This window comes from Siniperca chuatsi, linkage group LG9, assembly GCF_020085105.1.
Source record: "Siniperca chuatsi isolate FFG_IHB_CAS linkage group LG9, ASM2008510v1, whole genome shotgun sequence".
NCBI lineage: Eukaryota > Metazoa > Chordata > Actinopteri > Centrarchiformes > Sinipercidae > Siniperca > Siniperca chuatsi.
The window spans coordinates 9,694,484-9,718,900 of record NC_058050.1 but is presented as its reverse complement, the minus strand read 5'-3'; the positions used below and the strand labels follow the sequence as shown (position 1 = coordinate 9,718,900).

The 24,417-nt window shown below is 40.0% G+C and overlaps 4 protein-coding genes across 6 annotated transcripts in view; 2 read left to right on the top strand and 2 right to left on the bottom strand.

The window, feature by feature from the left end:
• The first annotated feature begins 17 nt into the window (after positions 1–17).
• Positions 18–3,537, top strand: smpdl3b (sphingomyelin phosphodiesterase acid like 3B). Its single transcript, XM_044206695.1, has 8 exons — positions 18–385; positions 502–715; positions 1,027–1,124; positions 1,232–1,375; positions 1,540–1,709; positions 2,073–2,253; positions 2,465–2,598; positions 2,761–3,537. Exons 1-8 carry the CDS (start codon positions 298–300, stop codon positions 3,121–3,123), a joined length of 1,392 nt encoding a protein of 463 aa, XP_044062630.1. The 5' UTR covers positions 18–297; the 3' UTR covers positions 3,124–3,537.
• Positions 3,526–9,178, bottom strand: mecr (mitochondrial trans-2-enoyl-CoA reductase). Its single transcript, XM_044206698.1, has 10 exons — positions 8,845–9,178; positions 7,687–7,784; positions 7,401–7,532; positions 7,173–7,316; positions 4,908–5,010; positions 4,498–4,600; positions 4,317–4,390; positions 4,161–4,221; positions 4,001–4,073; positions 3,526–3,903 (listed from the first exon to the last, which is right to left on the bottom strand). Exons 1-10 carry the CDS (start codon positions 9,078–9,080, stop codon positions 3,740–3,742), a joined length of 1,188 nt encoding a protein of 395 aa, XP_044062633.1. The 5' UTR covers positions 9,081–9,178; the 3' UTR covers positions 3,526–3,739.
• The window catches only part of LOC122881043 (glycoprotein endo-alpha-1,2-mannosidase-like protein), a 33,384-nt gene continuing 16,757 nt past the window's right edge, over positions 7,791–24,417 (top strand). Inside the window, exon 1 of one of the 2 annotated variants that reach the window (XM_044206697.1) lies at positions 7,791–8,633. The gene's annotated coding sequence lies outside the window, so the exon portion shown is untranslated. Of the gene's footprint in view, positions 8,634–18,355; positions 22,480–24,417 lie in introns of those variants that run through there. The other variant, XM_044206696.1, reaches the window with a different exon arrangement.
• On the bottom strand, positions 10,091–23,725 carry lin28aa (lin-28 homolog Aa). 2 transcript variants are annotated; one of them, XM_044206703.1, is made up of 4 exons: positions 23,574–23,725; positions 22,631–22,803; positions 18,165–18,349; positions 10,091–14,374 (listed from the first exon to the last, which is right to left on the bottom strand). In XM_044206703.1, exons 1-4 carry the CDS (start codon positions 23,581–23,583, stop codon positions 14,155–14,157), a joined length of 588 nt encoding a protein of 195 aa, XP_044062638.1. In that variant the 5' UTR covers positions 23,584–23,725; the 3' UTR covers positions 10,091–14,154. The 2 variants fall into 2 exon arrangements, with proteins under 2 accessions (XP_044062638.1, XP_044062637.1); XM_044206702.1 differs by lacking the exon at positions 23,574–23,725 and adding an exon at positions 23,198–23,360.

Here is a 24,417-nt window from a genome sequence, read left to right as displayed (position 1 = left end):
CACTGTTTCAAAGTAAATATTTGGATACAGAATCTTTGCCTCATAGCCTACTGGTTTACATTACAGTGGGTGTGTTCTGGGTCTGCTGCCAAAAATCATTTGGCTAGGCTACTTCTTTATATTCAGAAAAAATGCACATTTACGTTTGAACTTTTTTTATTATGCTATGCATATTAAGCTATCAGAGGTAGGCTGTTAGAAATTGATCCCCTTCAGGCCAAAGACGCGTCATGAATAGCTGTATCTTATCTTCCCTTTATAGACTTACCTCTCAAACCTGGACTTGACTTTTGTCGGATGTTTGTTTTCGTCAAAGAGTTCAAGATGTCCACGTTAACGCTGCTCCTATCTTGTCTGCTTTTCAAAGAGGTTCTTGCACTGTCAGGTAAGTAGCCAAAAGACCATTATTAGGCCTTTACAATATTAAAATGTTTCTTGAACAATTCCTCTCATAGTGCAGGGGCAAGTTTATGTGCGCAATTACGCATCGTTTTTATCCAGGAAACTTCTGGCATATCACGGATCTGCACTGGGACCCAACATACAAACTGACCGATAATCCTGAACTTGTGTGCGCATCAAGCGGCAAACGACCTGCAGCCAATGCAGGGAAATTTGGAGACTATGCTTGTGACTCGCCATGGCACCTTATAAACTCCTCTGTATATGCCATGAAGGATATTCTACCAGACCCGGACTTCATCGTATGGACAGGGTATGTATCTACTTTAGGCTGATTTTAACATTTGTAATGAATCCTGCTGACATGGTGCTGGCTTGTTGAGTCCCAGGTCCTTCTCTACAGAGGCAAATGCGGCTTCATAATCATCGTGTTGATGGTTTTTTGTACGATATAGGGGCACAGCTTGGAAGTATTGTCCCACTGAAAGAATATCGCCACGGGCCTCCATTGTAAATTATATTCCTACACTACTTTAGTGGACCCTCTCCAACTGTGGGGCCAAAGAAATATCACTTCCCCCACTCAGCATTTAATCTACTACTATGTATTGTTTCGCTTCTCAGAGATGACACACCACATGTACCCAATGAGGATCTGGGAGAAGAAGCAGTGCTCCACATTATCAGCAACCTTACCCACATGATACGTCAGGTGTTTCCAAGTAAGTGTGAGGTCAAGAGACATCATGTGTATTTAAGAGAGAAAATATCAGCATATACTGATTAATTCATATTAATGGTGGAAGCTTTACATTACTGCCTTCCTTAGACACTACAGTGTACTCTGCTCTGGGCAACCATGACTACCACCCTAAGAGCCAGCTTCCTGCAGCCCCAAGCTACATCTATGACAAAATAGCAGAAATGTGGCAGGACTGGTTGGATCCAAAGTCCAGAAAAACATTTAAAAAAGGTAGATAGGACCTGTGATACTTTGTTGTTTTGATATTAACACAATTGCTTTCCTACGATAATAAATGAATCACCTTATGGCACAAATTGTGGATAAAACACAAATTATACGCTTGAAAACACCAATTGTGTCATGCATTTTCTGCAATGTTTTTCTTTACATAGGTGGATATTATACAGAAAAGCTGCTGAATCGAACAGGTTTCAGGATGCTGGTCCTCAACACTAATCTCTACTATAACCAGAACAAAATGACCCAGGACATAGATGACCCAGCGGGCCAGTTTAGCTGGGCGGACCAGGTTCTTACAGAGGCCACCAACAACAAAGAAAAGGCAAAGCATCTTGTCTATCTGTGCCTTGCAAAAGGGTTAAATTGAATTTAATTTCCGTTATCCGCTATCGTTCTTTAAATTTGCTGTCAAGTTTGAATTAATGCTTACAGGGCAATAAAATATTCAGTGCATAATAATTCCTGGGTAAACAGGAAGTATACTTTCAGTTTAGATCCCCTATACGAGTAAATGTCTAATGGAAAAGAGGTTCGTTTTCACAACCAGACACTCCCTAAATCTGAGCTCTGGCATGTCAAGTCATGCCATGCAAAAAGATGAATAGATTAAAAGAGTAGTGCTCTGTGACTACTGTGAATGAAATTAGATTCTTTTTGCTTAACTCTATATTGGTTTCTCTACCAGGTGTACATCATTGGTCATGTTCCCCCAGGTTCCTTTGAGAAGAAGAGAAGTAAGTCGTGGTTCACACCTAAATTCAACCAGCAATACTTGGATTTAATTCAGAAGCATCATTCGGTCATACTTGGACAATTCTTTGGCCATCATCATACTGATAGCTTCCGAATGTTCTACAACTCAGAGGGTAAGGTCAGACTGTTGTAATACTACTGCTACTACTTTCCTTGTTTTGCATCACTGGTGAATGATTGATATTTCATTTATTTTGTTTTTACTTTTTAAGTTCTTGACTGCGATGCACAGTGACTCTCACATTAAGTGCCCAGAAGTTACCTATTATCTTTTGGCACATGATACTGTGGTAATCAGAGGTGATGGCCCCTCTGTTTCTACAGACTCTCCTATCAGTACGATGTTCCTTAGCCCAGGTGTCACACCGTGGAAAACAACACTTCCTGGAGTAATAGATGGAGGCAACAACCCTGGGATTCGTGTCTTTGAATATAACACCCAAACACTCCTGGTCAAAGTAAGTCAAGGCCAGTCTGTTTAATTTCCCTTCACATATGTTTAGGAACCTTTCTAATCTACGATATACAGCCTATTTGTATTTTTAAAGGATGTGCAACCTCCACAAAAGCACCTATTGTTCTGTTTTGTTTTTTTTTTCATTTTTTTTAAACACACTCAGGATGTAGTGACCTATTATCTGAACCTGACTCACGCTAATGCAGCCCGCGGACGCTGGGAGAAGGAGTATCGCCTCACAGAGAGCTTCAGAGTACCAGACGCCTCCCCAGCCTCCATGCATCAGGTTCTGGAGCGCATTGCTAAAGACCACTGCTACCTACAGAAGTACTTTGAGTTTAACTCTGTCAGCTATGACCTGACGGTGTGTGACAGTGACTGCCGTGTTGACCACGTGTGTGCAGCCAAAGAAGTAGCTTTTGACAGGTATGAACACTGTCTGGTAAAAGAAGGGGCAGCTGCCATGTATGGTGGGTTGCTGCCGGTCCTCTCTGTGGCTGTAAGTCTGGTGTTGGCCAATCGGTAATGATCATCTATATCACAGATTATGTTTAAAATATATTATTAAAGCTTCAGTGAGTCGTTGGATAGAAAAACTGAAATTCAACATCAAGAGCATTGTGATAATGTAAATGCTTGTTTTAAATGACAATATTTAACAGTCATGTTTTAATTATATGACATCTATAATTAAAGTGAGTCACGCACTAGATGTACTTAAGCAGGGAAAAAACAACCTTTGGCTTCAGCAATCTTTGGTGTGGCCTCTTTACCTTGGTTTATTGGTACTGGTTGAATATTTAATTTCCAGTCAGTAGAAAAACTATGCGGTATTCATGTGGCTCAAGAGGCGGAAACAACCATTCAACTATGATGATATATCATATGAATGATCAAAATCTACTGTATATCTCAATAAAACCAGAAATGGCGAAGAAAAGTTGTTTATTGGGTGAATGTTGGGAATTCAAAATGTCACTGAATAACATGACAGATACTGGACTTTGAGCCTGCTGTGAGGACACATTTATTGACTGTGCTTGAGCAGTGTATTTGATTAACAACAACAATGTGGCAGTCCAGTTACACATCAGTTCATACACGTTGGTCATGACAAAGTACTGATTAGTTGATGAGTCTGTTCACATGATCAGGACCTGTTTAGCTGAAGTGAAAGGCTGCATAGCTGCATCCAGAGCTTTGCTGTAGTCTTGGAGACCCACCTCCGTACAGGCAGGAGCTGCCAGCTTTCCCTGCTGGATGAGGTAGCACAGTTCATCCAGCATGGCTCTAAATGCCCTTCCATCTAAGGAGAAAGTCAGTATAATTGCTCAATAAATTCATTTTAAAAGACTTATTTGGGTATCTTGAGCTATGAAAGAGAAAACGCAATTGCGAATCACCGTTTGAGTGATCTTTCTTCCACTTTGTGACCCAAAATCCTCGAACCTTTACATCCTTGAAAATAAGAGCACTCTGGAGAGGACAAGTTTACTGAGGAAAAAAAGTGTCTCTGTGAAATGTAATGTTAAATCTGGGAGGTCGTAGGAGGTTTAATCTTACCACAGGGACAGTAACTGGCTGTTTGGCCATCCCTCCATACGTCACCATAGATCCTCCAAACCTGGAACACATGCGAATCATGGCATTTTATGGTCAGATTTTCTCTTCAGTTTAAGATATCAGATCATGTCAACAAAGATAATTCAGCATCCTCACTGTAGGTGACGGAGTAGTTCTGTTGCGCTCTTGCCTCCGACTCCATTCAGTGCCAGTTTAGGCTTTGGACAGGCCTTTTAAAAAGAGAAAAAAAAAACACAATTATATTGGGACTGTGTTTATTCATCAATAACCAAAGCCACATGATCACATCTTTTAACCAGTCTTCAGACCCACAGACCTTGAACAGTTCCTTAATCTCAGAACGCCGCAGTGCCTCTTCTTTGATCACATGAGTTGCTCCAATGGCCTTCAGTCTATCACTGAGCTGTGTGAACTCTGGTCTTTGAAAAGGAAGACACAATGAAGAAGTTCATTACAGTCATAAATTCTAGCACACAAAAAATTCTGTGTTACTCTTGGACAAAACCCCCCACTATCTAACAGTCAGGTAGCCTTCAGTGACAGCTGATAAGCCAATGAGCCAATGAATAGGACTGAAAAGTTTAGTCTCCTGAAAAGTCTTGATATACTTAATAGGGAAGAGAGCTGAAATGTAACCAGTCAGTTATTTACCCACAATATGCAGTCATTTAAGAGTTAATCTCATATTTATTATTGTATTTGTATAGCATGTATGACTGAGTTCACCTGTCTCTGATGATGTTGATAGTGTTTATTCCTCTTGCAGCAGCAATCTGTATTACAGCTTGCCCAACTCCACTGTTGGCGGCGTTCTGGATCACAGAATCACCTGCAAGGATGGCAGATTGAGGGAAAGTGTCACACGATGGCTAAGACTACTGCACAGCATGTCATGTTTTTAGACATAATGCAGACAAGAACACTGCATCTTCAAATCTCCATTTAGATTTGTATTTTATCAGAATTTTAATTGGGTGTGTTGTTCTCATCATGCATCTTCTAGCTTGCTTGTTGATTAATACTAAAAAAAAAAAAAAAAAAAAAAAAAAAAAAAGGTGCAGGATTCCTTCCAGTGAAAGTTCACACTGCAAATATTGGCCCATAAACCTGACCAAGGCAGTGGCATTAAATTCACTGACTGAAGTAAGGACTACTACTGTAAGTCACCTGAGCTTTAGTGGTCTTTTAAAACATAAATACTAACAACAACAAAAAAAAAAACCTTTCTAGTCTTTGAAAATATTGGTTGTTTTTATTATTATAACAGAGTTTCTGCAATGATGGTTTCAATCCCAGGGTTTGGAGTTACAGTTGTATGTAAAAGTTTAGAAACCCCTGACAATTTCCATGATTTTCATTTATAAATATTTGGGTGTTTGGATCAGCAATTTCATTTTGATCTATCAAATAACTGAAGGACACAGTAATATTTCAGTAGTGAAATGAGGTTTATTGGATTAACAGAAAATGTGCAATATGCATCAAAACGAAATTAGACAGGTGCATAAATTTGGGCACCCCAACAGAAAAATCACATCAATATTTAGTAGAGCCTCCTTTAGCAGAAATAACAGCCTCTAGACGCTTCCTATAGCCTGTAATGAGTGTCTGGATTCTGGATGAATGTATTTTGGACCATTCCTCCTTACAAAACATCTCCAGTTCAGTTAGGTTTGATGGTTGCCGAGCATAGACAGCCCGCTTCAAATCACCCCACAGATGTTCAATGATATTCAGGTCTGGGGACTGGGATGGCCATTCCAGAACATTGTACTTGTTCCTCTGCATAAAGGCCAGAGTAGATTTTGAGCAGTGTTTTGGGTCGTTATCTTGTTGAAATATCCAGCCCCGGCGTAACTTCAACTTTGTGACTGATTCCTCAACATTATTCTCAAGAATCTGCTGATATTGAGTGTAATCCATGCGACCCTCAACTTTAACCAGATTCCCAGTACCGGCACTGGCCACACAACCCCACAGCATGATGGAACCTCCACCAAATTTTACTGTGGGTAGCAAGTGTTTTTCTTGGAACGTTGTGTTCTTTTGCCGCCATGCATAACGCCCCTTGTTATGACCAAATAACTCAATCTTTGTTTCATCAGTCCACAGCACCTTATTCCAAAATGAAGCTGGCTTGTCCAAATGTGTGTTTGCATACCTCAAGCGACTCCGTTTGTGGTGTGTGTGCAGAAAAGGCTTCTTTCGCATCACTCTCCCATACAGCTTCTCCTTGTGCAAAGTGTGCTGAATTGTTGAACGATGCACAGTGACACCATCTGCAGCAAGTTGATGTTGTAGGTCTTTGGAGGTGGTCTGTGGGCTGTTTTTGACCGTTCTCACCATCCTTCGCCTTTGCCTCTCCAATATTTTATGTGGCCTGCCACTTCTGGCCTTAACAAGAACTGTGCCTCTATTTCCTCACTATGTTCCTCACAGTGGACACTGACAGCTTATATTTCTGCGATAACTTTTTGTAGCCTCCCCCAAACCATAATGTAGAACAATCTTTTTTTTCAGGTCATTTGAGAGTTGTTTTGAGGCCCCCATGTTGCCACTCTTCAGAGGAGAGTCAAAGAGAACAACAACTTTCAATTGGCCACCTTAAATACCTTTTCTCATGATTGGATGCACCTGTCTATGAAGTTCAAGGCTTAATGAGCTCACCAAACCAATTGTGTGTTCCAATTAATCAGTGCTAAGTAGTTACAGGTATTCAAATCAACAAAATGACAAGGGTGCCCAAATTTATGCACCTGTCTAATTTCGTTTTGATGCATATTGCATCTGTTAATCCAATAAATCTCATTTCACTACTGAAATATTACTGTGTCCTTCAGTTATTTGATAGATCAAAATGAAATTGCTGATCCAAACACCCAAATATTTATAAATGAAAATCATGGAAATTGTCAGGGGTTCCTAAACTTTTGCATACAACTGTATATGAAAGAAAAATAATGCTATGACCCTGTGTGTGGAAATGATTACCTGGCTTGAGATCTTCAAAGTCTGAGAGCATCCTGAAGGCAGTGCAGGGATTCACCCCCAGTGTGGCAGCAGACAACAAGGGAATGTCATTCAGCAGCGAGATGACATCGTCCTCAGCTAGCACTGCCTCTGTCCTCCATGTCCCTACACATAAAGGCACAAAACTCTTAAGATCCCATGTTTGGAGACATGTTTGGACTCTTTTGTGTAATTCAAGCTGTAATTTACCTAGACCAGCATCTTTTGGAATGACCCAGTCTCCTGTTTTGAGGGACTTCACCTGGCTGCCCACATCTACGACCTGGGCCACTCCCTCGTTGCCCCCAACAGCTGGGAGGTCAGGCAGGATAGCATAAGTACCTGAAAAAACACTGTCAGATAAACAACTGATCTTCACACCTTACAAAAATAAATACTGTACTGGGTTTCTCGGCTATCCCGTTCGTGTCAGTAGAGCTGCTTTAAAATTAGGCCACTGTTATGGGTGTTGTGAGGTAAACAACAAACCAAATACCTTGAATCATGTTGATGTCAGATGGGTTTATTGGAGCTGCCAGCATTTTAACCAGGACATCCTTTGCACCTATGGGGGGTAGATCTACATCTTGCAACCTGGCAACCACAAAAAAACTCCTATAATCCTGTACATTAAAACATTATTTCTACAAAAGCCTGTATACGCCATATTGTTGTAGGTTTAGTTTGGTGACAGCATTCTAATTCATGAAATACAGCATATCAGAGATCACAGATAGATCGACAGAGTCCAGGAAATATTTCCATTGTGGTCCCTTGTGTTTTCACAGTCCACCAACCTTTATCAACATGGTTTTACATGTCTGATCAAAGATATATTGGAAACTATGAACTGAAAAATGTTATCATAAAGACAGGCAATAGCTTAAAAATAAAGAAGCCAACAAGGCCTCCTAGACACCCATAAAAACAGCCTATGATAATCGATTAATCATATAAGTCATTTCTCAAGCAAAAATATTGGCTAACATTTGCTTGTTCCAGCTTCTCACATGTGGGTATTTGTTACTGTTGCCTGTTTAATATCACTGTAAATTCAATACAACTGGGTGTTACACTGTTGGTTGGACAAAACAAGCAAATTAATATGACACATTTTCCCCTCTTTTTCTTACATTTTTAAACAATTAATCAAAAAATGTAATCAACAAACTTATCAATAATTAGACTTCACTGAAGTCGTTTCTCATGTAAAACCGAAAAACACAGTGAATGTCGCCTTTGTGATTTTCGAGTGTGAAATGGGCCCCTTGTGGCCGATGGGGAGAAAACAGCCACTACATCTGCGGTTCTTCCGACCAACCGTCAAGTACCAGTGGTTGTATTTCGTCCTCTGGCGTCAGGGGGCAGTAATGAGCCCACTACGGTTTGGCACACCACAATAAGGAGAAGAAGACGCCCCACTCGATGTAGGCGATATAAAAGGTGAGATTTATGCATTATCAGAAGTGTTTTCAAACAGTATTTTTGAATTTTACTAGAGAGAAGACTTAAAAATTAAGACTAGCTGGTTGGTTGCAGATGTACGTCTGCTTAACGTTAACCGCCCCAGCTCCGTTAAAGAGCATCGCGAGACCACATATTAACTATAGTTATAACGATATGTTTAATGTTAACTTAGACAGCACACTCTTACTGAACGACTCGAGAAGGGTCTCCGTGTTTTCTGTACAGAAGAGCCTTGCATGTTTGTGCTGCAAGTCCAGCTGAATGACTGAAGAGAGAAACATTAGCATTATCCCTGTGCCTTGAGTATTTTAAAAGAGCAGCGCCGAAGCTCCTTCTGTAGACTGTCTGGCTTCTTAAACCGACTGTGTGATGTGGCAGCCACATCGCGACACAGGAGTACACTTTGGAATATAAAAACAACATCGCTATGCAATAATTTATGTCATTTGAAGTGTGAGATCTGCTAGCATTCCTCTTGCTGTACGGCCATGTTGGATTTAACCCATGAGGTTGTCATTGAAAATATAAACAGAGAACAGCGACCTCAGTGGATGGACGCAGTAATTCGCTGCTATTAGCTAGAACCATAATTCAGTACTTTGGGTTTCAGAGGGCTGCCAGGCAGAAAAAAAAGAGGAATTGTTTTTTTCAGTATTTCACTTCATGTAATGCAGCACTGTGAGATACTGCACTTTTTAGTCAGATGTTTCTCATTCAAACCCTGAGTCATACCCAACCGAAAATGTCCTCACATGATGACCCATAGGATAAAATCTTATCAGCAGTGATGGACTGACTGACTGACTGACTGACTAAGTACATTTACTCAAGTACTGTATAATTTTGTGGTGCTTCTACTTAAGAATGTCCAATACATATACTTCCACTTTACTACATTTCAGAAGGAAGTACTATAAGACTGCAACTGATGAATAGATTAATCTATTTTATCTTTCTTAATCTTTTACTTGTTTAGTGTAGAAAAGGTCTAGTTAAAATTTATACCTTTTATGTTGAAGGAGAAAAGCCGCAAATTCTCAGAATTTGAGAAACTAATATTTCCTTCTTTTTTTTTTTGCTTGAAAGGACTTTTAACGATTAATCTATTAGCCTATCCAAATTGTTGCCGATTAATTTTCTGTTTATTGACTAATCGATTCATAATCAATAAAGATTTTAAAAATGAATTAACTTTATAGATTAACATTAACATTTGGGCTGCCAAGTATAACAGATCTATTTGGCTGGTATATCCTCCTTTGTAAGGAGCCATTCTGCATGATGAGTACTTTTACTTTTTATACTACACTACACCCTGCTGATAATACATATGCACATTTACTTCAGTAAGATTTTGAATGCACATTTTTTAGTTGAACTGGTAGTTGTTTTGAAATCTCTGTTGTAAGAGCAGGAAGACAAAAAAAGACACATGAATATCAACATATTTACTAGGAAATGGAGCAGATCTTTACATATAGAAACATTATCACAGTAATACTTTGAAAAGCCTACATGCTGCTCATCATTGACAAACTAGCCATTAAATCAAGATAAGATAGATCAAGATAGTTGTAGTCTTATGGCAGTAACATTGATACATTCATCCATAATAAATGCACATTTTTTTTGGAAGTAGCTCGAGCCATTTATCTGAGAAGATACGACACCACAAATTAAATGGCTGATGGTCGCAAACAAGATGTACCATGAAAAGCACACATGAAGCAAACAGTGATACAGAATGCTTTGATGTGCTTCAAATGTTACCCTGAGCACATAGTCTTACAGGTCCCTGGTTTTTCAAGGTATATCTAACCCACCTAACACCCGACAATCATATCACAATAACACACCACTGGGGGGTTTAAACAGGTTTGTTGCAATCAGACTGTCTTTGGAATTTAGTTTACAAATGATACTTTGAAAACATTATAAAGTACAGCAGAATATTGCAAGCATTACAATACAACACTTTTTAACTGTTATTCAACCTTTTATCTAAACAGTGGGTGTCAGAATCCAGTTAAGAGTTTGACACACAAGTTAGTCAGTGGTTTCAGGGATTTTCAAGAAAGTTAATCACAGAGATTGATAAGAAAAGTCATCCATGTGTGTCCCTTTTTAAATGGAGAGAAAGGAAAGTGGTTCAAGTTAGAGGATACACTGGCACTGCAATCATAAGTGGTCAATTCAAAATAAAAATACGCAGAAAAGCAAACCATTCTATCTAATCAGAGCACTTTAACAATCTTTTCATCCTTTCATATCCTGAGTGGAATTATCAAAACAATGTTTGTATCTGCAACCTTTAAACTTGGAAAACGTATATAAACACAACCTAACCACAGAGTATGAAACAGTATTTGAGTATTAAGTCATCCATGACACATTCTTTTTGTCATAAGCATTGATAGTCTGAAACACCAAGTATCGGCCATGTGTTGAGATGAGACAACCCCGGATTATATACTACTAGCCCCAATCCTTTTAACAATATTCTACTACATCTCCATCTACAACAATTATAGAGGAAAAAATACAATAATAGTGGAACATTTTCTTCCTATCATGGCAAATGATGTCAAAGAGGAGAAATACAAAGAACATCATCACACTGGGTGCATGGACAGTTGACAAAGAGTCAAAAAGCTTGTAAATCTCAGTTTCACGTCATTTGTAATCATTGCTTTTTTGGCCACAAGCTTAGTATTTCTCTTGAGAGAAACATTATACATTCCCAAACTCATTTTACTTTAGCTTTCTTGTCCTATGCTTCACATCATGCGGATGAACATTCAGTCCCCACTTTGTCTTGAATAAACACTTCTTGACTCCTTCCAATCAATCTGAAGTATTCCCTGAGTTTTCAGATTGGTAATTCCTGAGATGAGCCTAAGAGTGCAGGTATTTTTTTTCCAACCAGCAACCGACTGTATGTGGTATATGAAAATCTAAAAAATATAATATAGAATATGTAACACATTCAAAACAGATTAAACTGAATATAAAATTATATTAATGCATTTTACACATGATTAGTGCAGAGTAACATTGCATTGGTTTTGGCATAGATAGATAGGAATAACAATGTGACTGTCTTCTGAAAGGTTCATTGCGCACAAAAATAAAGAATTTAAAATAAAATCATACAAGGCAAAGAAAATAAAACAAACTTACAGTTTACGTCAGTCCTCATAATACTATGTACCTGTACAGTATGTACTGTATATTGTTACTCTTGTGTTGCAATATATTACTGTTACACTGTATTCATACTGCACTGAATTATTGGTAAGGACATTGACTGATTTATCAAGCACGTATATGTTCAAAGTCATACAAGTACCTTGATGTTAAAAATGTGCTACCCAAATATCTTCTCAAGTCAGATGTAGCTTTGAATGACATTTGGTAGTTTTTTTGATGTCTACTAGAACATTCATTGCTGAGAGGCTTCAACAGGAGCAGAAGGAGAAGCGGCAGCACTCTTGGATGAAAATAAATAAGTAGTATGATTTTTTAAAAGGCTTTAGAATAATCTTACATATATATTAATTGGGTGTAAAAGTCTTGTCAGCTTCTCCTGTAAAACGGGAGTAAAACGCTGATTAGCTAGCTAGTTCTACATGCTCCCCCATGCAGGCTTGTTGTTCCTGATACCCTACTAAGGGTTATAGAGAGGTAATGCCTTAAATAACTACCTAGAAATGAATCACACTGGATATAAACAAAAACACCAGCCTTCCCACTGGCAACATCATGTCTGATTCTGCCTCATTTTATTCAAGTATCAAGAGGAGAGCAAGCTGGACCCCTCAGTAACTTAGTCCAGTTCAAGTATCTTATTAGAAGTGATGATGTACATGTATTGGCTTTAGTATCACATTGGTTGGAATTCTATCAAATCCAAGTTGAGGTCATTATAAAGCAGCAGCATTTCACGCAGCAGCCAATAAAATGAGAATATACTGTAGATGGAAAGTTGGCTAAGATCATGCTTCCAGCTCCAAGAAAGGTTAAAGAGTAACTTAACACCAGGCTGAAAAGCAGTGTTTTGTTTATAAAGTGGGCAGCGTTTGAACTTCTCTCTTAAAAGACTACTCTGCCGATTTAACATTGCCTTCCTATAACGTTGTCGGACTCACAAAGACAGATCTTTTTTTATTCCACGCACTCCTCTTCCTTGTTCAAACCTTGGCGCCTACTTTAACCACAATGCAACTCAACCGCCAACAGTTAAGTCGCAGATTTGGGTGTGTTATGCTAGTAGTGGCTAATGTAGCCTCGAGCCACTAGCCTCAAGCAGAGATGAGGAGCAGGCTGCAGAGGTCTGATAACGTCATATCTTTCTAACTCCACACCACCTCCCATGAGAGACTGTCTGACAGGGTGGGAGACTGTCTCGGGTGTGGTCAGAAGTGCGCTTTTTTGCACCTGTAAGCAAACCCAACAGTGATGCCACAAGGTCCTGGAGTGCACCTGTACATTACTGCAGCCAAGTGAGAAGTTCAACCACTGGAGGTCAGTAAATACAAGATTTTCAGCAAGCGTTAAGTTACTCTTTAAGGAAGTATATTACAACTAATGGCAATGCTGTGTAAATACTGTCATACAAAAAAATTCGATATAATCCCAATTCACATCACAATCTCCAAAACTGTATTCTGAGAATATTTGGTTTACCATCAGCAGTTAGAATTACAGTTTTAGTAGCAGACCAAACATGCACCAGTGAGGAAGACCGTGCACCTTTAGACAGCCAGCAAAACGCTGGATGAAAATAATGAAATGACAAAAAAATAACTCTCACCAAAAGCTGGAAACCACTTCTGGTCTGACATTCATTTGGCCCCAGGATTACTGGATGGTCAATAGCAATATTGGCAGATGCCAATACATTGCCTATAGCTATACCCTAAAACCCATCCCATGTGTTTTCACGAACCCTCCCATTCCCCATGCGATATGCAAACTAACATTCATTACAGAGGTACCAACCGTCACGTCTCTGCCTTGTCGGATAGTGAGGTGTAACATTCAGGAAGGAGACTATATGGTAAGGCAGTAAAAGTGTAGGTCTATACTGCACACACTAACTGAGTATTACGCAAAAACAAAAGTAGTATAATGCCCACCGGAGAGGCACAGTATCACATAAAAGAAAATACAGATTCTAAAAAAATCATCAAGATAATCCGTTATATGGCATTGCTCACTAAAAACTCAAACCCCTCAAAGAACAGCAGTGATTCAAACATTTAGAAAGCGTCCTGAGTGCAATAATAAAGCAGTATTCCTGAGTGTTACACTGAATGAAAATGGGGGGGAAAAAAAAAACTTCAGCAACATTCTTCATAAGCTATTTGTTTTTAACCTGAGGTAGTTCCTAAAGCAGCTTCAAAAGGTGGAAGGGGATTGTGTGTCCCATCTCTCCATCAAAGCAGTTTGATTGGCCTCTGTGCTTCCCCGGTGTCAATGTTGCCCAATTTCTCGTTTAATCAGAGGTCTCGGGAGGCGGTGCCAAGTGGCTGTGCTCCTCCTCGACTCCTTTCGAGGGGGACGGTTTTCCCTGAGAACCCGGTGAGGACTGTTGTGCTTTGATTGGGCAGTTGGCAACCATGTGGTCGATGCTCTGGCAGAAATGGCACTTCTTGGGCTGGGGTGGTAACTTGCACTCTTTGGCGTGGTGGTCCAGGCCTCCGCAGTTGTAGCACCTATAAAAGCAGAGAGCATTTAGTCCGATGTAATGTGTGCTTAAACCTGCATTAACTGATTTTTTTCCTACGTGGGGGCAGCGAAAAGCGGCTCTGAACACAACAATGACATCATTATGAACAGTTAAATTGATATGGCCTACTTGTTACACATCCAGCAGAGCATCATTATTACTCAATTTGGAGTTGTGTTTCTGGCCAGCTGGCAAATGTAAGTCCACTATTCACTGTCCTTTTCGTTCTGTTTTTGGTCTCCACTTATTACTGGGAAATAGCTGGCTCTTTAGCTGCTAAACACTAGTATGTTCACTAGCTAGTCGTTCCCTTTGAATGTCTACAGTTGGTTTTTAGAGGTTTTTTGCTTAAGAGAGCTGCGGCCCAAAACAACACTAATGAGAGAGCGGTGAGAGTGAAACAAAATGATGCAATTGCAAGCCAGAAAACCAAAACAATACGCTGAAAGATGTTAAAAAGCTCCATAGAGCTGAGGGGAACTGCAGATAATTCTCTGTGGCACATACGAGGGACCCCTTTTATATACAAGTAGCCATGTGATCCATTGTTAATATAAAAGTATTGATTATAGCTGCTTTAAAGATCCTCTCATAGAAAAGCACTCTTTTTTTTAAATTCATACCTCTATTACTGCTGTGCAATATCCTCCGTCTCATTATAATCTTAATAAGCTACACTTAACTTGACAGTTCATGCACTATTACCGTATACTGTATTATTATCATCAACCGGTAAACCCACTTTGTACTTCACACTTATTTTATACTTATACCCACTTAGTACTTCATTTATTTTCTGACCTTTATTATAGTGTATTATATTTTTTGCCTAGTACTTCTATTCCTGTGTGCACTGACTAGTAGTAAGCTGCTATAACAAAAGTTTCCCCTCGGGGTCAAAAAAGTATTTCTGATTCTGAACAACAGTGTGTCTAATATGTTTTTTCCCTCACAAAAAATGTCATTAGCAAGTTAAAAAATGTCTTAAAATAACATCTTATTCATCCTCATTGAAAAATCTTGAATCTATGCATTAATTTCAAAACATTAACCGCTCGATGCAAGAAGTGTGCCGCCTCACAGAGTCTATTGTCATTTGTCCATTGCATATCTTTAACTCAGATTCAGGATTAACACACACAGTGAAACGTTCCTCCTTCAGCAGATGAATGTGAAAACAGCCTTCCAGTGTGAAACTCTGCGCATATGTAATTCTGCACAGTGAAGGTCAAACATCCAAATGAAGTAGCAATAACCAAAGCACATTTTTGAGTGGAGGGGGACTTTAAGTTACACCTGTTTGCCACTAGATGGCAACATTTTACCTAGAATGAATTGAGTTTGCGTTTGGTCATAAATCTTGCAAGGGCATTCCAGTTAACACTGCATTGCTTTTTGGAGGAGCACACCAGGTCAGAACATCTCAAAACATGTCGTGTTTCTTAGATGGTCAAAAATTACAACCAAAATTAATTCTTCTTATTAGCAGTCTTTGAGCAAGCAGGCGTTTCTGGAAGGTTTAATTATTCAACTGGATCACAGAATTTCAAGAATTAAGTTTTCCTATCTTTCCATGGACCTGGTATGGTTACCATGGCTCGTTATCTCAAAGTATCGTGAACAGCTGTCATATATGTCAGTTTGTCACTGCCAAAAGCTTCTCGATGGACTCTATTGTATCAAAGTAAGACATCCGTTTCATCCGCATTGAACTTTAGAAATGAATACTGTGAGTTGTCAACTGGAGCCATCAGGGATGCCATCGGCCACCTCTGTTCGAACATAATCTATAGAATGGCCACGCGTGCAGGGGCGGAAGACAGATGGATGGTGGGCGTGAGGTGGTCAGTCTGTGCCACTGCGGACACCCTTGTAGCAGCAGATGAGGTTTGGACAGGGCGTCAGTGTGGCTTTGTAGCTGTGGCCATTTGGGGTGGTGTCAAGGTCTATACCGTCACATCACAGAAGCCCCCTACATCAGCATCCATCAGGAGGCAAGTGGAGGGAAGGGGAAGTGGTCCCTTTGTCTAAAAAAGCTGCAGTAATGACCTCTGAACCCTGCTCCCCAACCCCCCACCCTCTCCTCAGTTCTCTAACCCCCAATCCCATCCCAGCCCCCAGCCCTCTTGCATTTACTCATACACTGTTTCCATGACAACAGTGACCTTTCACCCCCTTGCCCGGGCTCATACATCTGTTATCAATTAAATGGACAGGAGCTTTTTCCCCACCCTCAGTCATATATATATACACACACTCACAAAGGTCGTCTATAAAACGTTGACTGAAAAACAGCTGTTCACTCTGGTGGCAAACTGGAAAGAAACAGTGTACTCCTTACTACTGTCCTAATGATATCTGACTTTTGGGTAATAAATATGATCAATCAATCATACATGAACCAAAGAAACACCATCCAGTGCATAATGAAATATGCTAGAGGGGAACGATATCTTATCAATGGATCAGTGTGGTCTAGGGAGAGGTATTGAACCACAGCAGGCCTCCCAGGACTCTTTGAGGTGGTAATGATCTCTGTTCTCATACTGACTACTCTCTGGCTCTAATCACAACTGACAGGAGGATGAAGTTGATACACCTATAACCCTGTACTATATTGATATTCAAAGAATTACCCAAAAATCAAGGACGCCTTGGCTCTTTTTTTCTTTCACTTGGAGACATTGTTGCATTTGCAAGAAATCTTTCAATCTTGAAGAAATGTTTCACTAATAAAGATATATTTGCAGACTGATCATTAAGTTTTTGGCTTTTATGTAACTTTCACAGATTCTGAACTCATTAAAATAGCTCTTATTTTTCAAGGAACATGTACGGGTTCAAAAATATAAAAATCCCCACTTTTGCAATAATGAGGAATGACATACTTAAGACTATTCCTATCACATAAAGTTGGCTACATTTTTAAAAAAGTAAAAGTCTTCATTGTCTAAAGAAGAGAAAGTACAGACTTTGTGGTTGCAGCAAAGCATGCGCCACACCGTACCACTGTTATTAGAACAATACCTCAGAAAGTGCTTGAATAACCAACAAACTCTAGATTAATGTTTATGCTATTCAAGTTGTGATTGTTTTAGTTATTAGTTTGGTTTTTAAATTACAAAATCACATTCGTAGAAGAGGTTCAGGAAGAGTGAATCAGTGGGTGTGAATTCACTAGGGGCCAGCAGATTTAAACAGTTATTGATCCAGGTCACACGTCAAGCCTGCTGGTGTGACCCTTGCTAGGGCTGGAGGTGGGGGTTGGGGTCGAGGAAGAGGAAGGAAAATTGGGAGAAACTAAAACACCATTGTATATCTGATCCAAACTGGACACAACAATGATGGTTTGTGGACTGCTGAGAAATAAAGCCTGTAAGGGTCCCTAATGTAAAAGTGTATAATCTGTCACTGTCCATTGCAAACCATGTATCCTCATGTACTGTGTGTGGGAACATCTCAGCATATTTTAGTGTGTGAAATTAGTCGTTGCACTACTAGCATTAATGACTGGCAGCCTTGGAGCCATTTGATTTGAAAGTTCTGCAGCTTAATTTTATCAAAACACCTTCTGATATTGGTGAGTTTGCATCCAATGTAGCAGAGAGACAAAAGACAGATTTGTGCCATTACACAGAATCTCACAGAGGCAATGAAATTACACACTGTACAAATTTTCGCAGTTTCCTTGACACTGATATATTTCAGAAACCCACTTCACAAGGGGCAAACATTTGAATGTTTTTCCTGTTCTTTCGCAGTTCGTCTCTGCTTACCTATCTCCCTTTGAACGTCGCTTCTGGACCTTCTTTCCTTTGGGTCTCCTTTCACTGCCCACACAGTGGATGCCACCTGGTCCGGTAACTCGCTGCGACTCCAGGCCCTTTGATGACTTCTTGAAGGTAAACTCGACTGCTTCGCCTTCCTTCAAGCTGCGGAAGCCTTCCATGTGCAACTTGCTCTGAAAGGTGACATAGGAAGAGGATTTAGCATCAAAATTGTTTGGGTGTTTGGGGAACTCCAGATTTATGGTGACTTAGGTTTGTCAATCCCTAATAGGCACAAAAGGAAGAGTCAATCCACAAAGGGATGAATGATTGTTTCAATCTTTTTTTCCCCATCACATACGTACAGCAGATGATTCTTAGTTGGATATATATAAATATTTTTCAAAACCTGACATATTACACAACAAGTGACCACATCACCTCCACATTGAGAATGTGGATACTTTGGCCCTTGAGAACAACCCCCACCCATTCTTCACTGTGTGATACCATCAGAGCCCGATAGCACTTATCAGGTATCTGGTATTTTAAGATGATCATTATGTCTCACCTGATAAACAAACAAGCATTACAATGCTTGCTCTTCCGGCTCTACCGATCAGTTTGTACACATGCCCTGCATAAAAGGCAGTGTTGCCTTAATGCTGCTTTGTCTTTTTTGAGTGGTAAATGAAGAGGATAACCTTCAACCCATCCCCCCCTCTGGTGGAACAGCATTCCACACTGCTGCCCCCACCCCATCCCTCTTCCAAAATACATCACAAAGCTCTACTAACACACTAACCACCACCACTAACCCTAAACTGCAGGATGCAGGGGTTAGTACTATGGTTGGGGGTGGGGTGAGAAGGCAGCATGGCTTCTCTGGGAGGTTGGGGGTCAGGGTGACATTCCTTGGATAGTTGTTTGGCAGAAAGACATGGAAGATAAAAGCAGAGGGAAAGCACAAATCATTGATACCTCCCTTTGATATCAGTGCTTGAATATGTGACATCTTGTTTTGTGAAAGAAACATGATGATTTAATTTTGTAGCATGTTTGATGAACAGCAACATTGGAGAGGCGTGTTAGCAGTAAACAATCAACAATGAAGTAACAGTGGAACTGGAGATTCGAAGAAGAGTAAACACTAAATTAGCTTAGCTACATGGTCACTGAATCTATATTCACCTAACGTGACCTTTGAGGAGGTTCTTCTTGATACCAGTGTCTTGCCAGAATAATTTCCGATTCCAGAGAAAAGAAAAGAGAGATGAAGGAAGGAAGGGAAGGTGTGGTGCGGTTTTGAGGATAAAACCCAGAGATTGGCTAACACAACATGGGAAACCCCTCTCTAAAATTCCCTTGGTGGGACTGTGAGATTAACTTGTCACAACTGTAGCCGACTGTTGACATAAGAAGAAAGATCTATGATGTAGCGGGTTTGTTTTGACAAACATTAATCTAGTTTTCTTTCTTTCATTTTTGAGTAAAGTCACATCCATCTGTTCGTTATGAATAATGATCTGCACTCTGCGTTTGCCAAAACCACCAGGAATCAAACTGAGCTTCTCAAGCACACGGTTTATTATGAGGAAAGTCTGGGGTCTGCTTTAAACCAAATCCAACAGGAGAATCATTTTAGACAGTTTCATTTAAAAGATACAATTTGTAAATCTCCAAGAGGCAGCTTCTAATTAATCAATCAATAAGGACACTTTAGTCCTCAAAATGTATGTTGGAATCATTACAAACACAGAGAGATGCAAACTAGCAACGCCTTCTGCAGTGAAAAAAAAAAACACAAAACAAACAAAAGCACCATCTTCTCTAATCCTGTGACATTCAGTCACAGTTAAGCATCTGCTACAAAGTCTTGGTCAGCGAAATAACACAATTACTGAGCCATCCATGACATTTGAGTGGCAACATGGACGTCCACAGAGCCCCAATCCCATCAGGCCTCTCTGCCCTGGTGACCGTTAACCCACTTCCTCTCCCATGTGTGACCTTCCCCAACCCCATAACGGACCCTCAGCAGCCACATGCTCACATCAGGTTATCCACACACACACACACACAGGTACAGATCGGGATGGGGTCTTTAACTTCAAGGACCTGATGCTGAGGCATTATTAGTAGGGTCTACTGTAAACTCTATCCAGAATGTGTCTGGAAGCTAAGTGAGGCAGAGAAAGACATCAGAGCAGCGAGGGACAATAGCAGGACTGCTGCTGAGACAAAGAGGGTCTCGGTCACGGCCGAGGCGTGCTTCATTCGGATGCATGGCTCTATTGTCCACCTGCACAAAGGCCAGTGGACCCTGGGAGTTAATTTTATTTGACACATGGCCACTAATTTTAGGGCTGAGGCCCTTTACGTTGCCATAACCCCTATACATCTATCATTGACACGTGTGTGTCTACCTTTTCTAGTGACAGAGAGGGAAGTAAGTCATTGGTTACGCATTTCTTGTGGATCACGTGAGGGCACAGTGTGAGATTAGTGCTTCAGTAAAGCAGTGAGCATTACAAGTTTTTATCTCAATTTGAGCTCCCTTTAAATACAGGACACTGGATTGGATTATTTTATATTGCATATAAATGGCAGTTGGGATTATACCTCTAGTAAGGCCACCCATTCCTTTCCATTTTCTTTTAAATCTCAGTAACTACTGGAGCACATAGCTGTAAGTTTCTATCCCCAGTTGAATTCATGTTTTGGTTTGCAAAATGATTAATCAGGTACCAGCTTCCTGTGTATAGTCAAACAATATTTCAGTTACGTCTGCATGGAACAATGCAATCTCTATATGCATCATCATAAACAGAAGGCAGACAACGGAAAAACAGAAACGAGTAAGAGCTGCTTGAGTAAACTGGCTTCAAGTGTGGAACGTTCAAGCTTATAAGAGTAAAATTATATGGATGTATGTATAGCATATAATAAGTTAATTCTTTAAAAAAGGAATTTCACTTTTAATAGACAAATATCATCACAGCATGATGCCTTGCAGAGTGGTGGCATGGTATGGACAAGGAAATTGACCTAAAATAAACCCAGAAAGCTTCTTTATTCTTTAAAGCTAGTATAACAGTGCCACACACACACACACAGAGGGGGGGGAGCAGACAGCAAAGAGCCTTTAATCACTTTATGACAGGAACCTTGAGATGAATGAGCAGCTAGTGGGGACTCCTCTCATTCACATGCTAAGCCTTTATCTTATCAGAAAGCAGTGGAGGCGCTTACTCACATGAGAAGTAGGAGGGAAATGCACCCCCACCTCTCTACCTCCCACTTCACCAGTTGTATATGAAAAGGTGAATGAAGGTTTTGGTTAAAAACCTGGATGAACTGAGAAGTTTTCTTTTATCTCTTCAGACTGTGAAAGAAACCATAAAACCTCAAATGAAGACTGAAAAAAGAGCAGAACAGCAACTGTAAAACTACATCTAAAGTTCATCCAACAAGTACTACTAGTAATATTCAACACAATCTTGCATAAATATATATCAAGTGATTGTGTTATATTAAGCCAAATGAGAAAAAAAATACAACAAAGGGCAAAATCATGACTATTGCCTGAAATGTGTGTGTTAAGAGCATATTTTAACCTTAAAAAGAAGTGATTGATAACTTTGTTTAGATGGTTTACCTATTAGTTTTCAGTCTGGGACCCCAAACCATTTAAGAATAATTTTAAAAGCTTCCCTTTTGTCAACAGATGCGATAATAAATAGCAAAATCTGACGTCCACTCATCATATCCCAAACAAAACGTAAAGTGAACAAATATCGACAGTTCAAATAGTTTTAGAGGAGGATCAATTACATTTCCCCTCATCCTTAAAGGACTAGTTTTCATGCAGCTCACACAGCACTCATTAGCTCTATATTTATCTTTAAGCATTAATGTCAAGCTATTAAAGAGTGTTAGCTCTAACCACACTTTTATTTCTCCGTCATATTACATCAGTGTCCCTCCAAAAAAAAACAAAAAACACGAAGGAGGCCCGCTGCTCTCCTCTGGCTGCAACACGTGTTCCCTAGAGGGAGAAACACCCACTGCACTGCAAACAAAAAACATCCATCTAAACCAGTTAAACATATCACATATTATTAACTTTAATCAAACATATGAAAACGCATGTTAATTGAGTGTCACTTATCTTGTTTCTTTCAATGCACTTTATATTTTTATTCGGTTATCTTTTTTGCTGAGGCTATGAGTCATTGCTGCCTAATTTCGAAGATGCTGGGGGGAAAGAAAATAAATTAATTACGCTGTATTGGAAACAGGTGGGATGATCTCACTCCTGCTGGTAAGTAGATTTTCAGATCTAGAGATTTTGATACTTCTGCATTGTTGAGATGCACATGCTATTCACGTTTAGAAGGAACATCTGTGCTGGGTTTTCGTACGTTGATAGTTTCAGTTTCAGCCCCAGCCCGCGAGCAGATAGTAAATCCTACCTGATGGACAAATACGTCAAGCGGTTCGCCCAGTGGCACTCCCTCCCGGTTGGTCATGGACAGGAACCCGAAGCCCATGCGGACGTTGAACCATTTACACACGCCGACCCCGTGGAAAGACTTTGAATCCTCCTCGGTACTCGGTCCTTCATCCTCCTCGGTCTTACATACTCCTGCAATGAAAAGTGTAGTAGGCCTATGTAATTACAAAAAATGCTATAAGGTTTTAAAAACTTTTCTTCATCAATCAATATGAATCGATGAAACGAACATACCAGTAACAAGCTTAGCCAACAATTTCGGAGAAAATTGTCGCTAATTTCATAAAAGCAACACATGGCTTTCTTTCTAAATGAGTATGCAACGAGTTTGTGCAAAATAAGTGCTCTTGGAGGCATTATGTCAGAATTTCTAAAGAGCGTTTAATGCACAAGACACACGGATTGCACATTACGTGTGTGAACAATGCCTAAAAACGTCCCATCACAATCAGATAGACAGTCCATCAGAAGACAACTTAATTAACTCGTTAAAAAAAGAAAAATGCCGTTTATTTTGTTACTCAACCTGGGAATTCCTGGTTAGAAACGGAGCCCATGTCTTCAGTTCTGCTTTGAGTCAAAATTAGCACCCAAGCTACAGTATCCTTTTTTTTAAGCCCTCAGAGATGGGTAATCCTCACAGATTGCCACTTTCATGCAAAATGCTGTGAAAAGCAGAAAGTGCGCAGCGAGAGGGAAAGCGAGGGAGGGAGGTAAACAAAAGGGGCTGGCAACCTATTCCCCCTAAACAATGAGGGGTGGGGGTCACCCTGGCAGAATTTTTTTGCTGAAGAATCCCCCCCCCCCAAAAAAAATCTCAAAAACAATGCAAGGACACCCAGCCCCTTCAGAAACCACTCCAACCACTCCAAGAGATAACTCCACAAAAGCTCCCAACATACCTTCTGCCATGTTTGTGGGCCAGTTTGCTCCCAGCGTTGACTGCTGCCTGTGTCTTTCTTTCTTTCTTTGAAACGCGTTTTCCCCCTCTCCTGCAGTGGTCAGCTCTGTTGGTCAATACAAATGACCATTTCTCATCCAACAAACCCCCCACAATCTCGGTCATGTGCACGTGATTCACAATCATAGTCCCCAAAGGATAGATTGCATATTGTGTGATGAAAGGACCCAAATGTGGGAAATGGCCATTCAATTCTAACGAAAAATCCTGATAATATCCATCCAGAATCAGTAAAATCAGTGACTTGTAGCACTAATACGTCCAATTGTAAGGTATTTTATTTGCAAGACTGGGCATATTTCTGTATAAAACATGTTAAACCTGCTTTTATTCATATAGCTATTTCTCAAACGACCACTGTCCTATACAAACAGGGTTTGAATTATGACACTAAAATGGGCAGAATTAAATAACATTTTGTTTTACGTCCTTAAAGTTGGATCTAAATGCATGCAGTAGCCTACATGCATTCAAGGTGGGGTGACAACAGGAAGCAAATAAACGTGGTGGAGCCTGAAGTGCCTGTTTTTAAAAGGTCCAGTTGGACGGATTTTAAGTGAATTTGATTTGGGAGTTAAAAAAAAAATAGGAATCAAGTATTTATTTTAATAAGAGAATGCAAAGATTTACTTTATTGTACTCCATGTAACCTCATATTTTGTCTCTCGTCATGTGCGCATTCGTTTCCATGCGATCAGAGAGTTTGTTAGCTGCTGTCCTAACATGCCATAGAAAGGATTGTAATGGTAATCCAGATGAAACATGGAGGGGGAAGTGTTTTCTTC

What these genes read in the sequence shown, in the direction of transcription:
- smpdl3b (XM_044206695.1), top strand. Translation starts at nt 298, where the DNA reads ATGTTTGTTTTCGTCAAAGAGTTCAAGATGTCCACGTTAACGCTGCTC. An exon ending in GATACGTCAGGTGTTTCCAA is followed by an intron (nt 1,125 to 1,231) that starts GTAAGTGTGAGG and finishes TGCCTTCCTTAG; the next exon opens with ACACTACAGTGTACTCTGCT. An exon ending in CCCAAACACTCCTGGTCAAA is followed by an intron (nt 2,599 to 2,760) that starts GTAAGTCAAGGC and finishes AAACACACTCAG; the next exon opens with GATGTAGTGACCTATTATCT.
- mecr (XM_044206698.1), bottom strand. Translation starts at nt 9,080, where the DNA reads ATGTTGTTTTTATATTCCAAAGTGTACTCCTGTGTCGCGATGTGGCTG. An exon ending in GACCCTTCTCGAGTCGTTCA is followed by an intron (nt 7,785 to 8,844) that starts GTAAGAGTGTGC and finishes TGTGGTTGCCAG; the next exon opens with GTTGCAAGATGTAGATCTAC. An exon ending in TCCAAAAGATGCTGGTCTAG is followed by an intron (nt 7,317 to 7,400) that starts GTAAATTACAGC and finishes CTTTATGTGTAG; the next exon opens with GGACATGGAGGACAGAGGCA.
- lin28aa (XM_044206702.1), bottom strand. Translation starts at nt 23,228, where the DNA reads ATGGGCTCCGTTTCTAACCAGGAATTCCCAG. An exon ending in TTCTAACCAGGAATTCCCAG is followed by an intron (nt 22,804 to 23,197) that starts GTTGAGTAACAA and finishes TTTTCATTGCAG; the next exon opens with GAGTATGTAAGACCGAGGAG. An exon ending in CGACGTTCAAAGGGAGATAG is followed by an intron (nt 14,375 to 18,164) that starts GTAAGCAGAGAC and finishes CTGCTTTTATAG; the next exon opens with GTGCTACAACTGCGGAGGCC.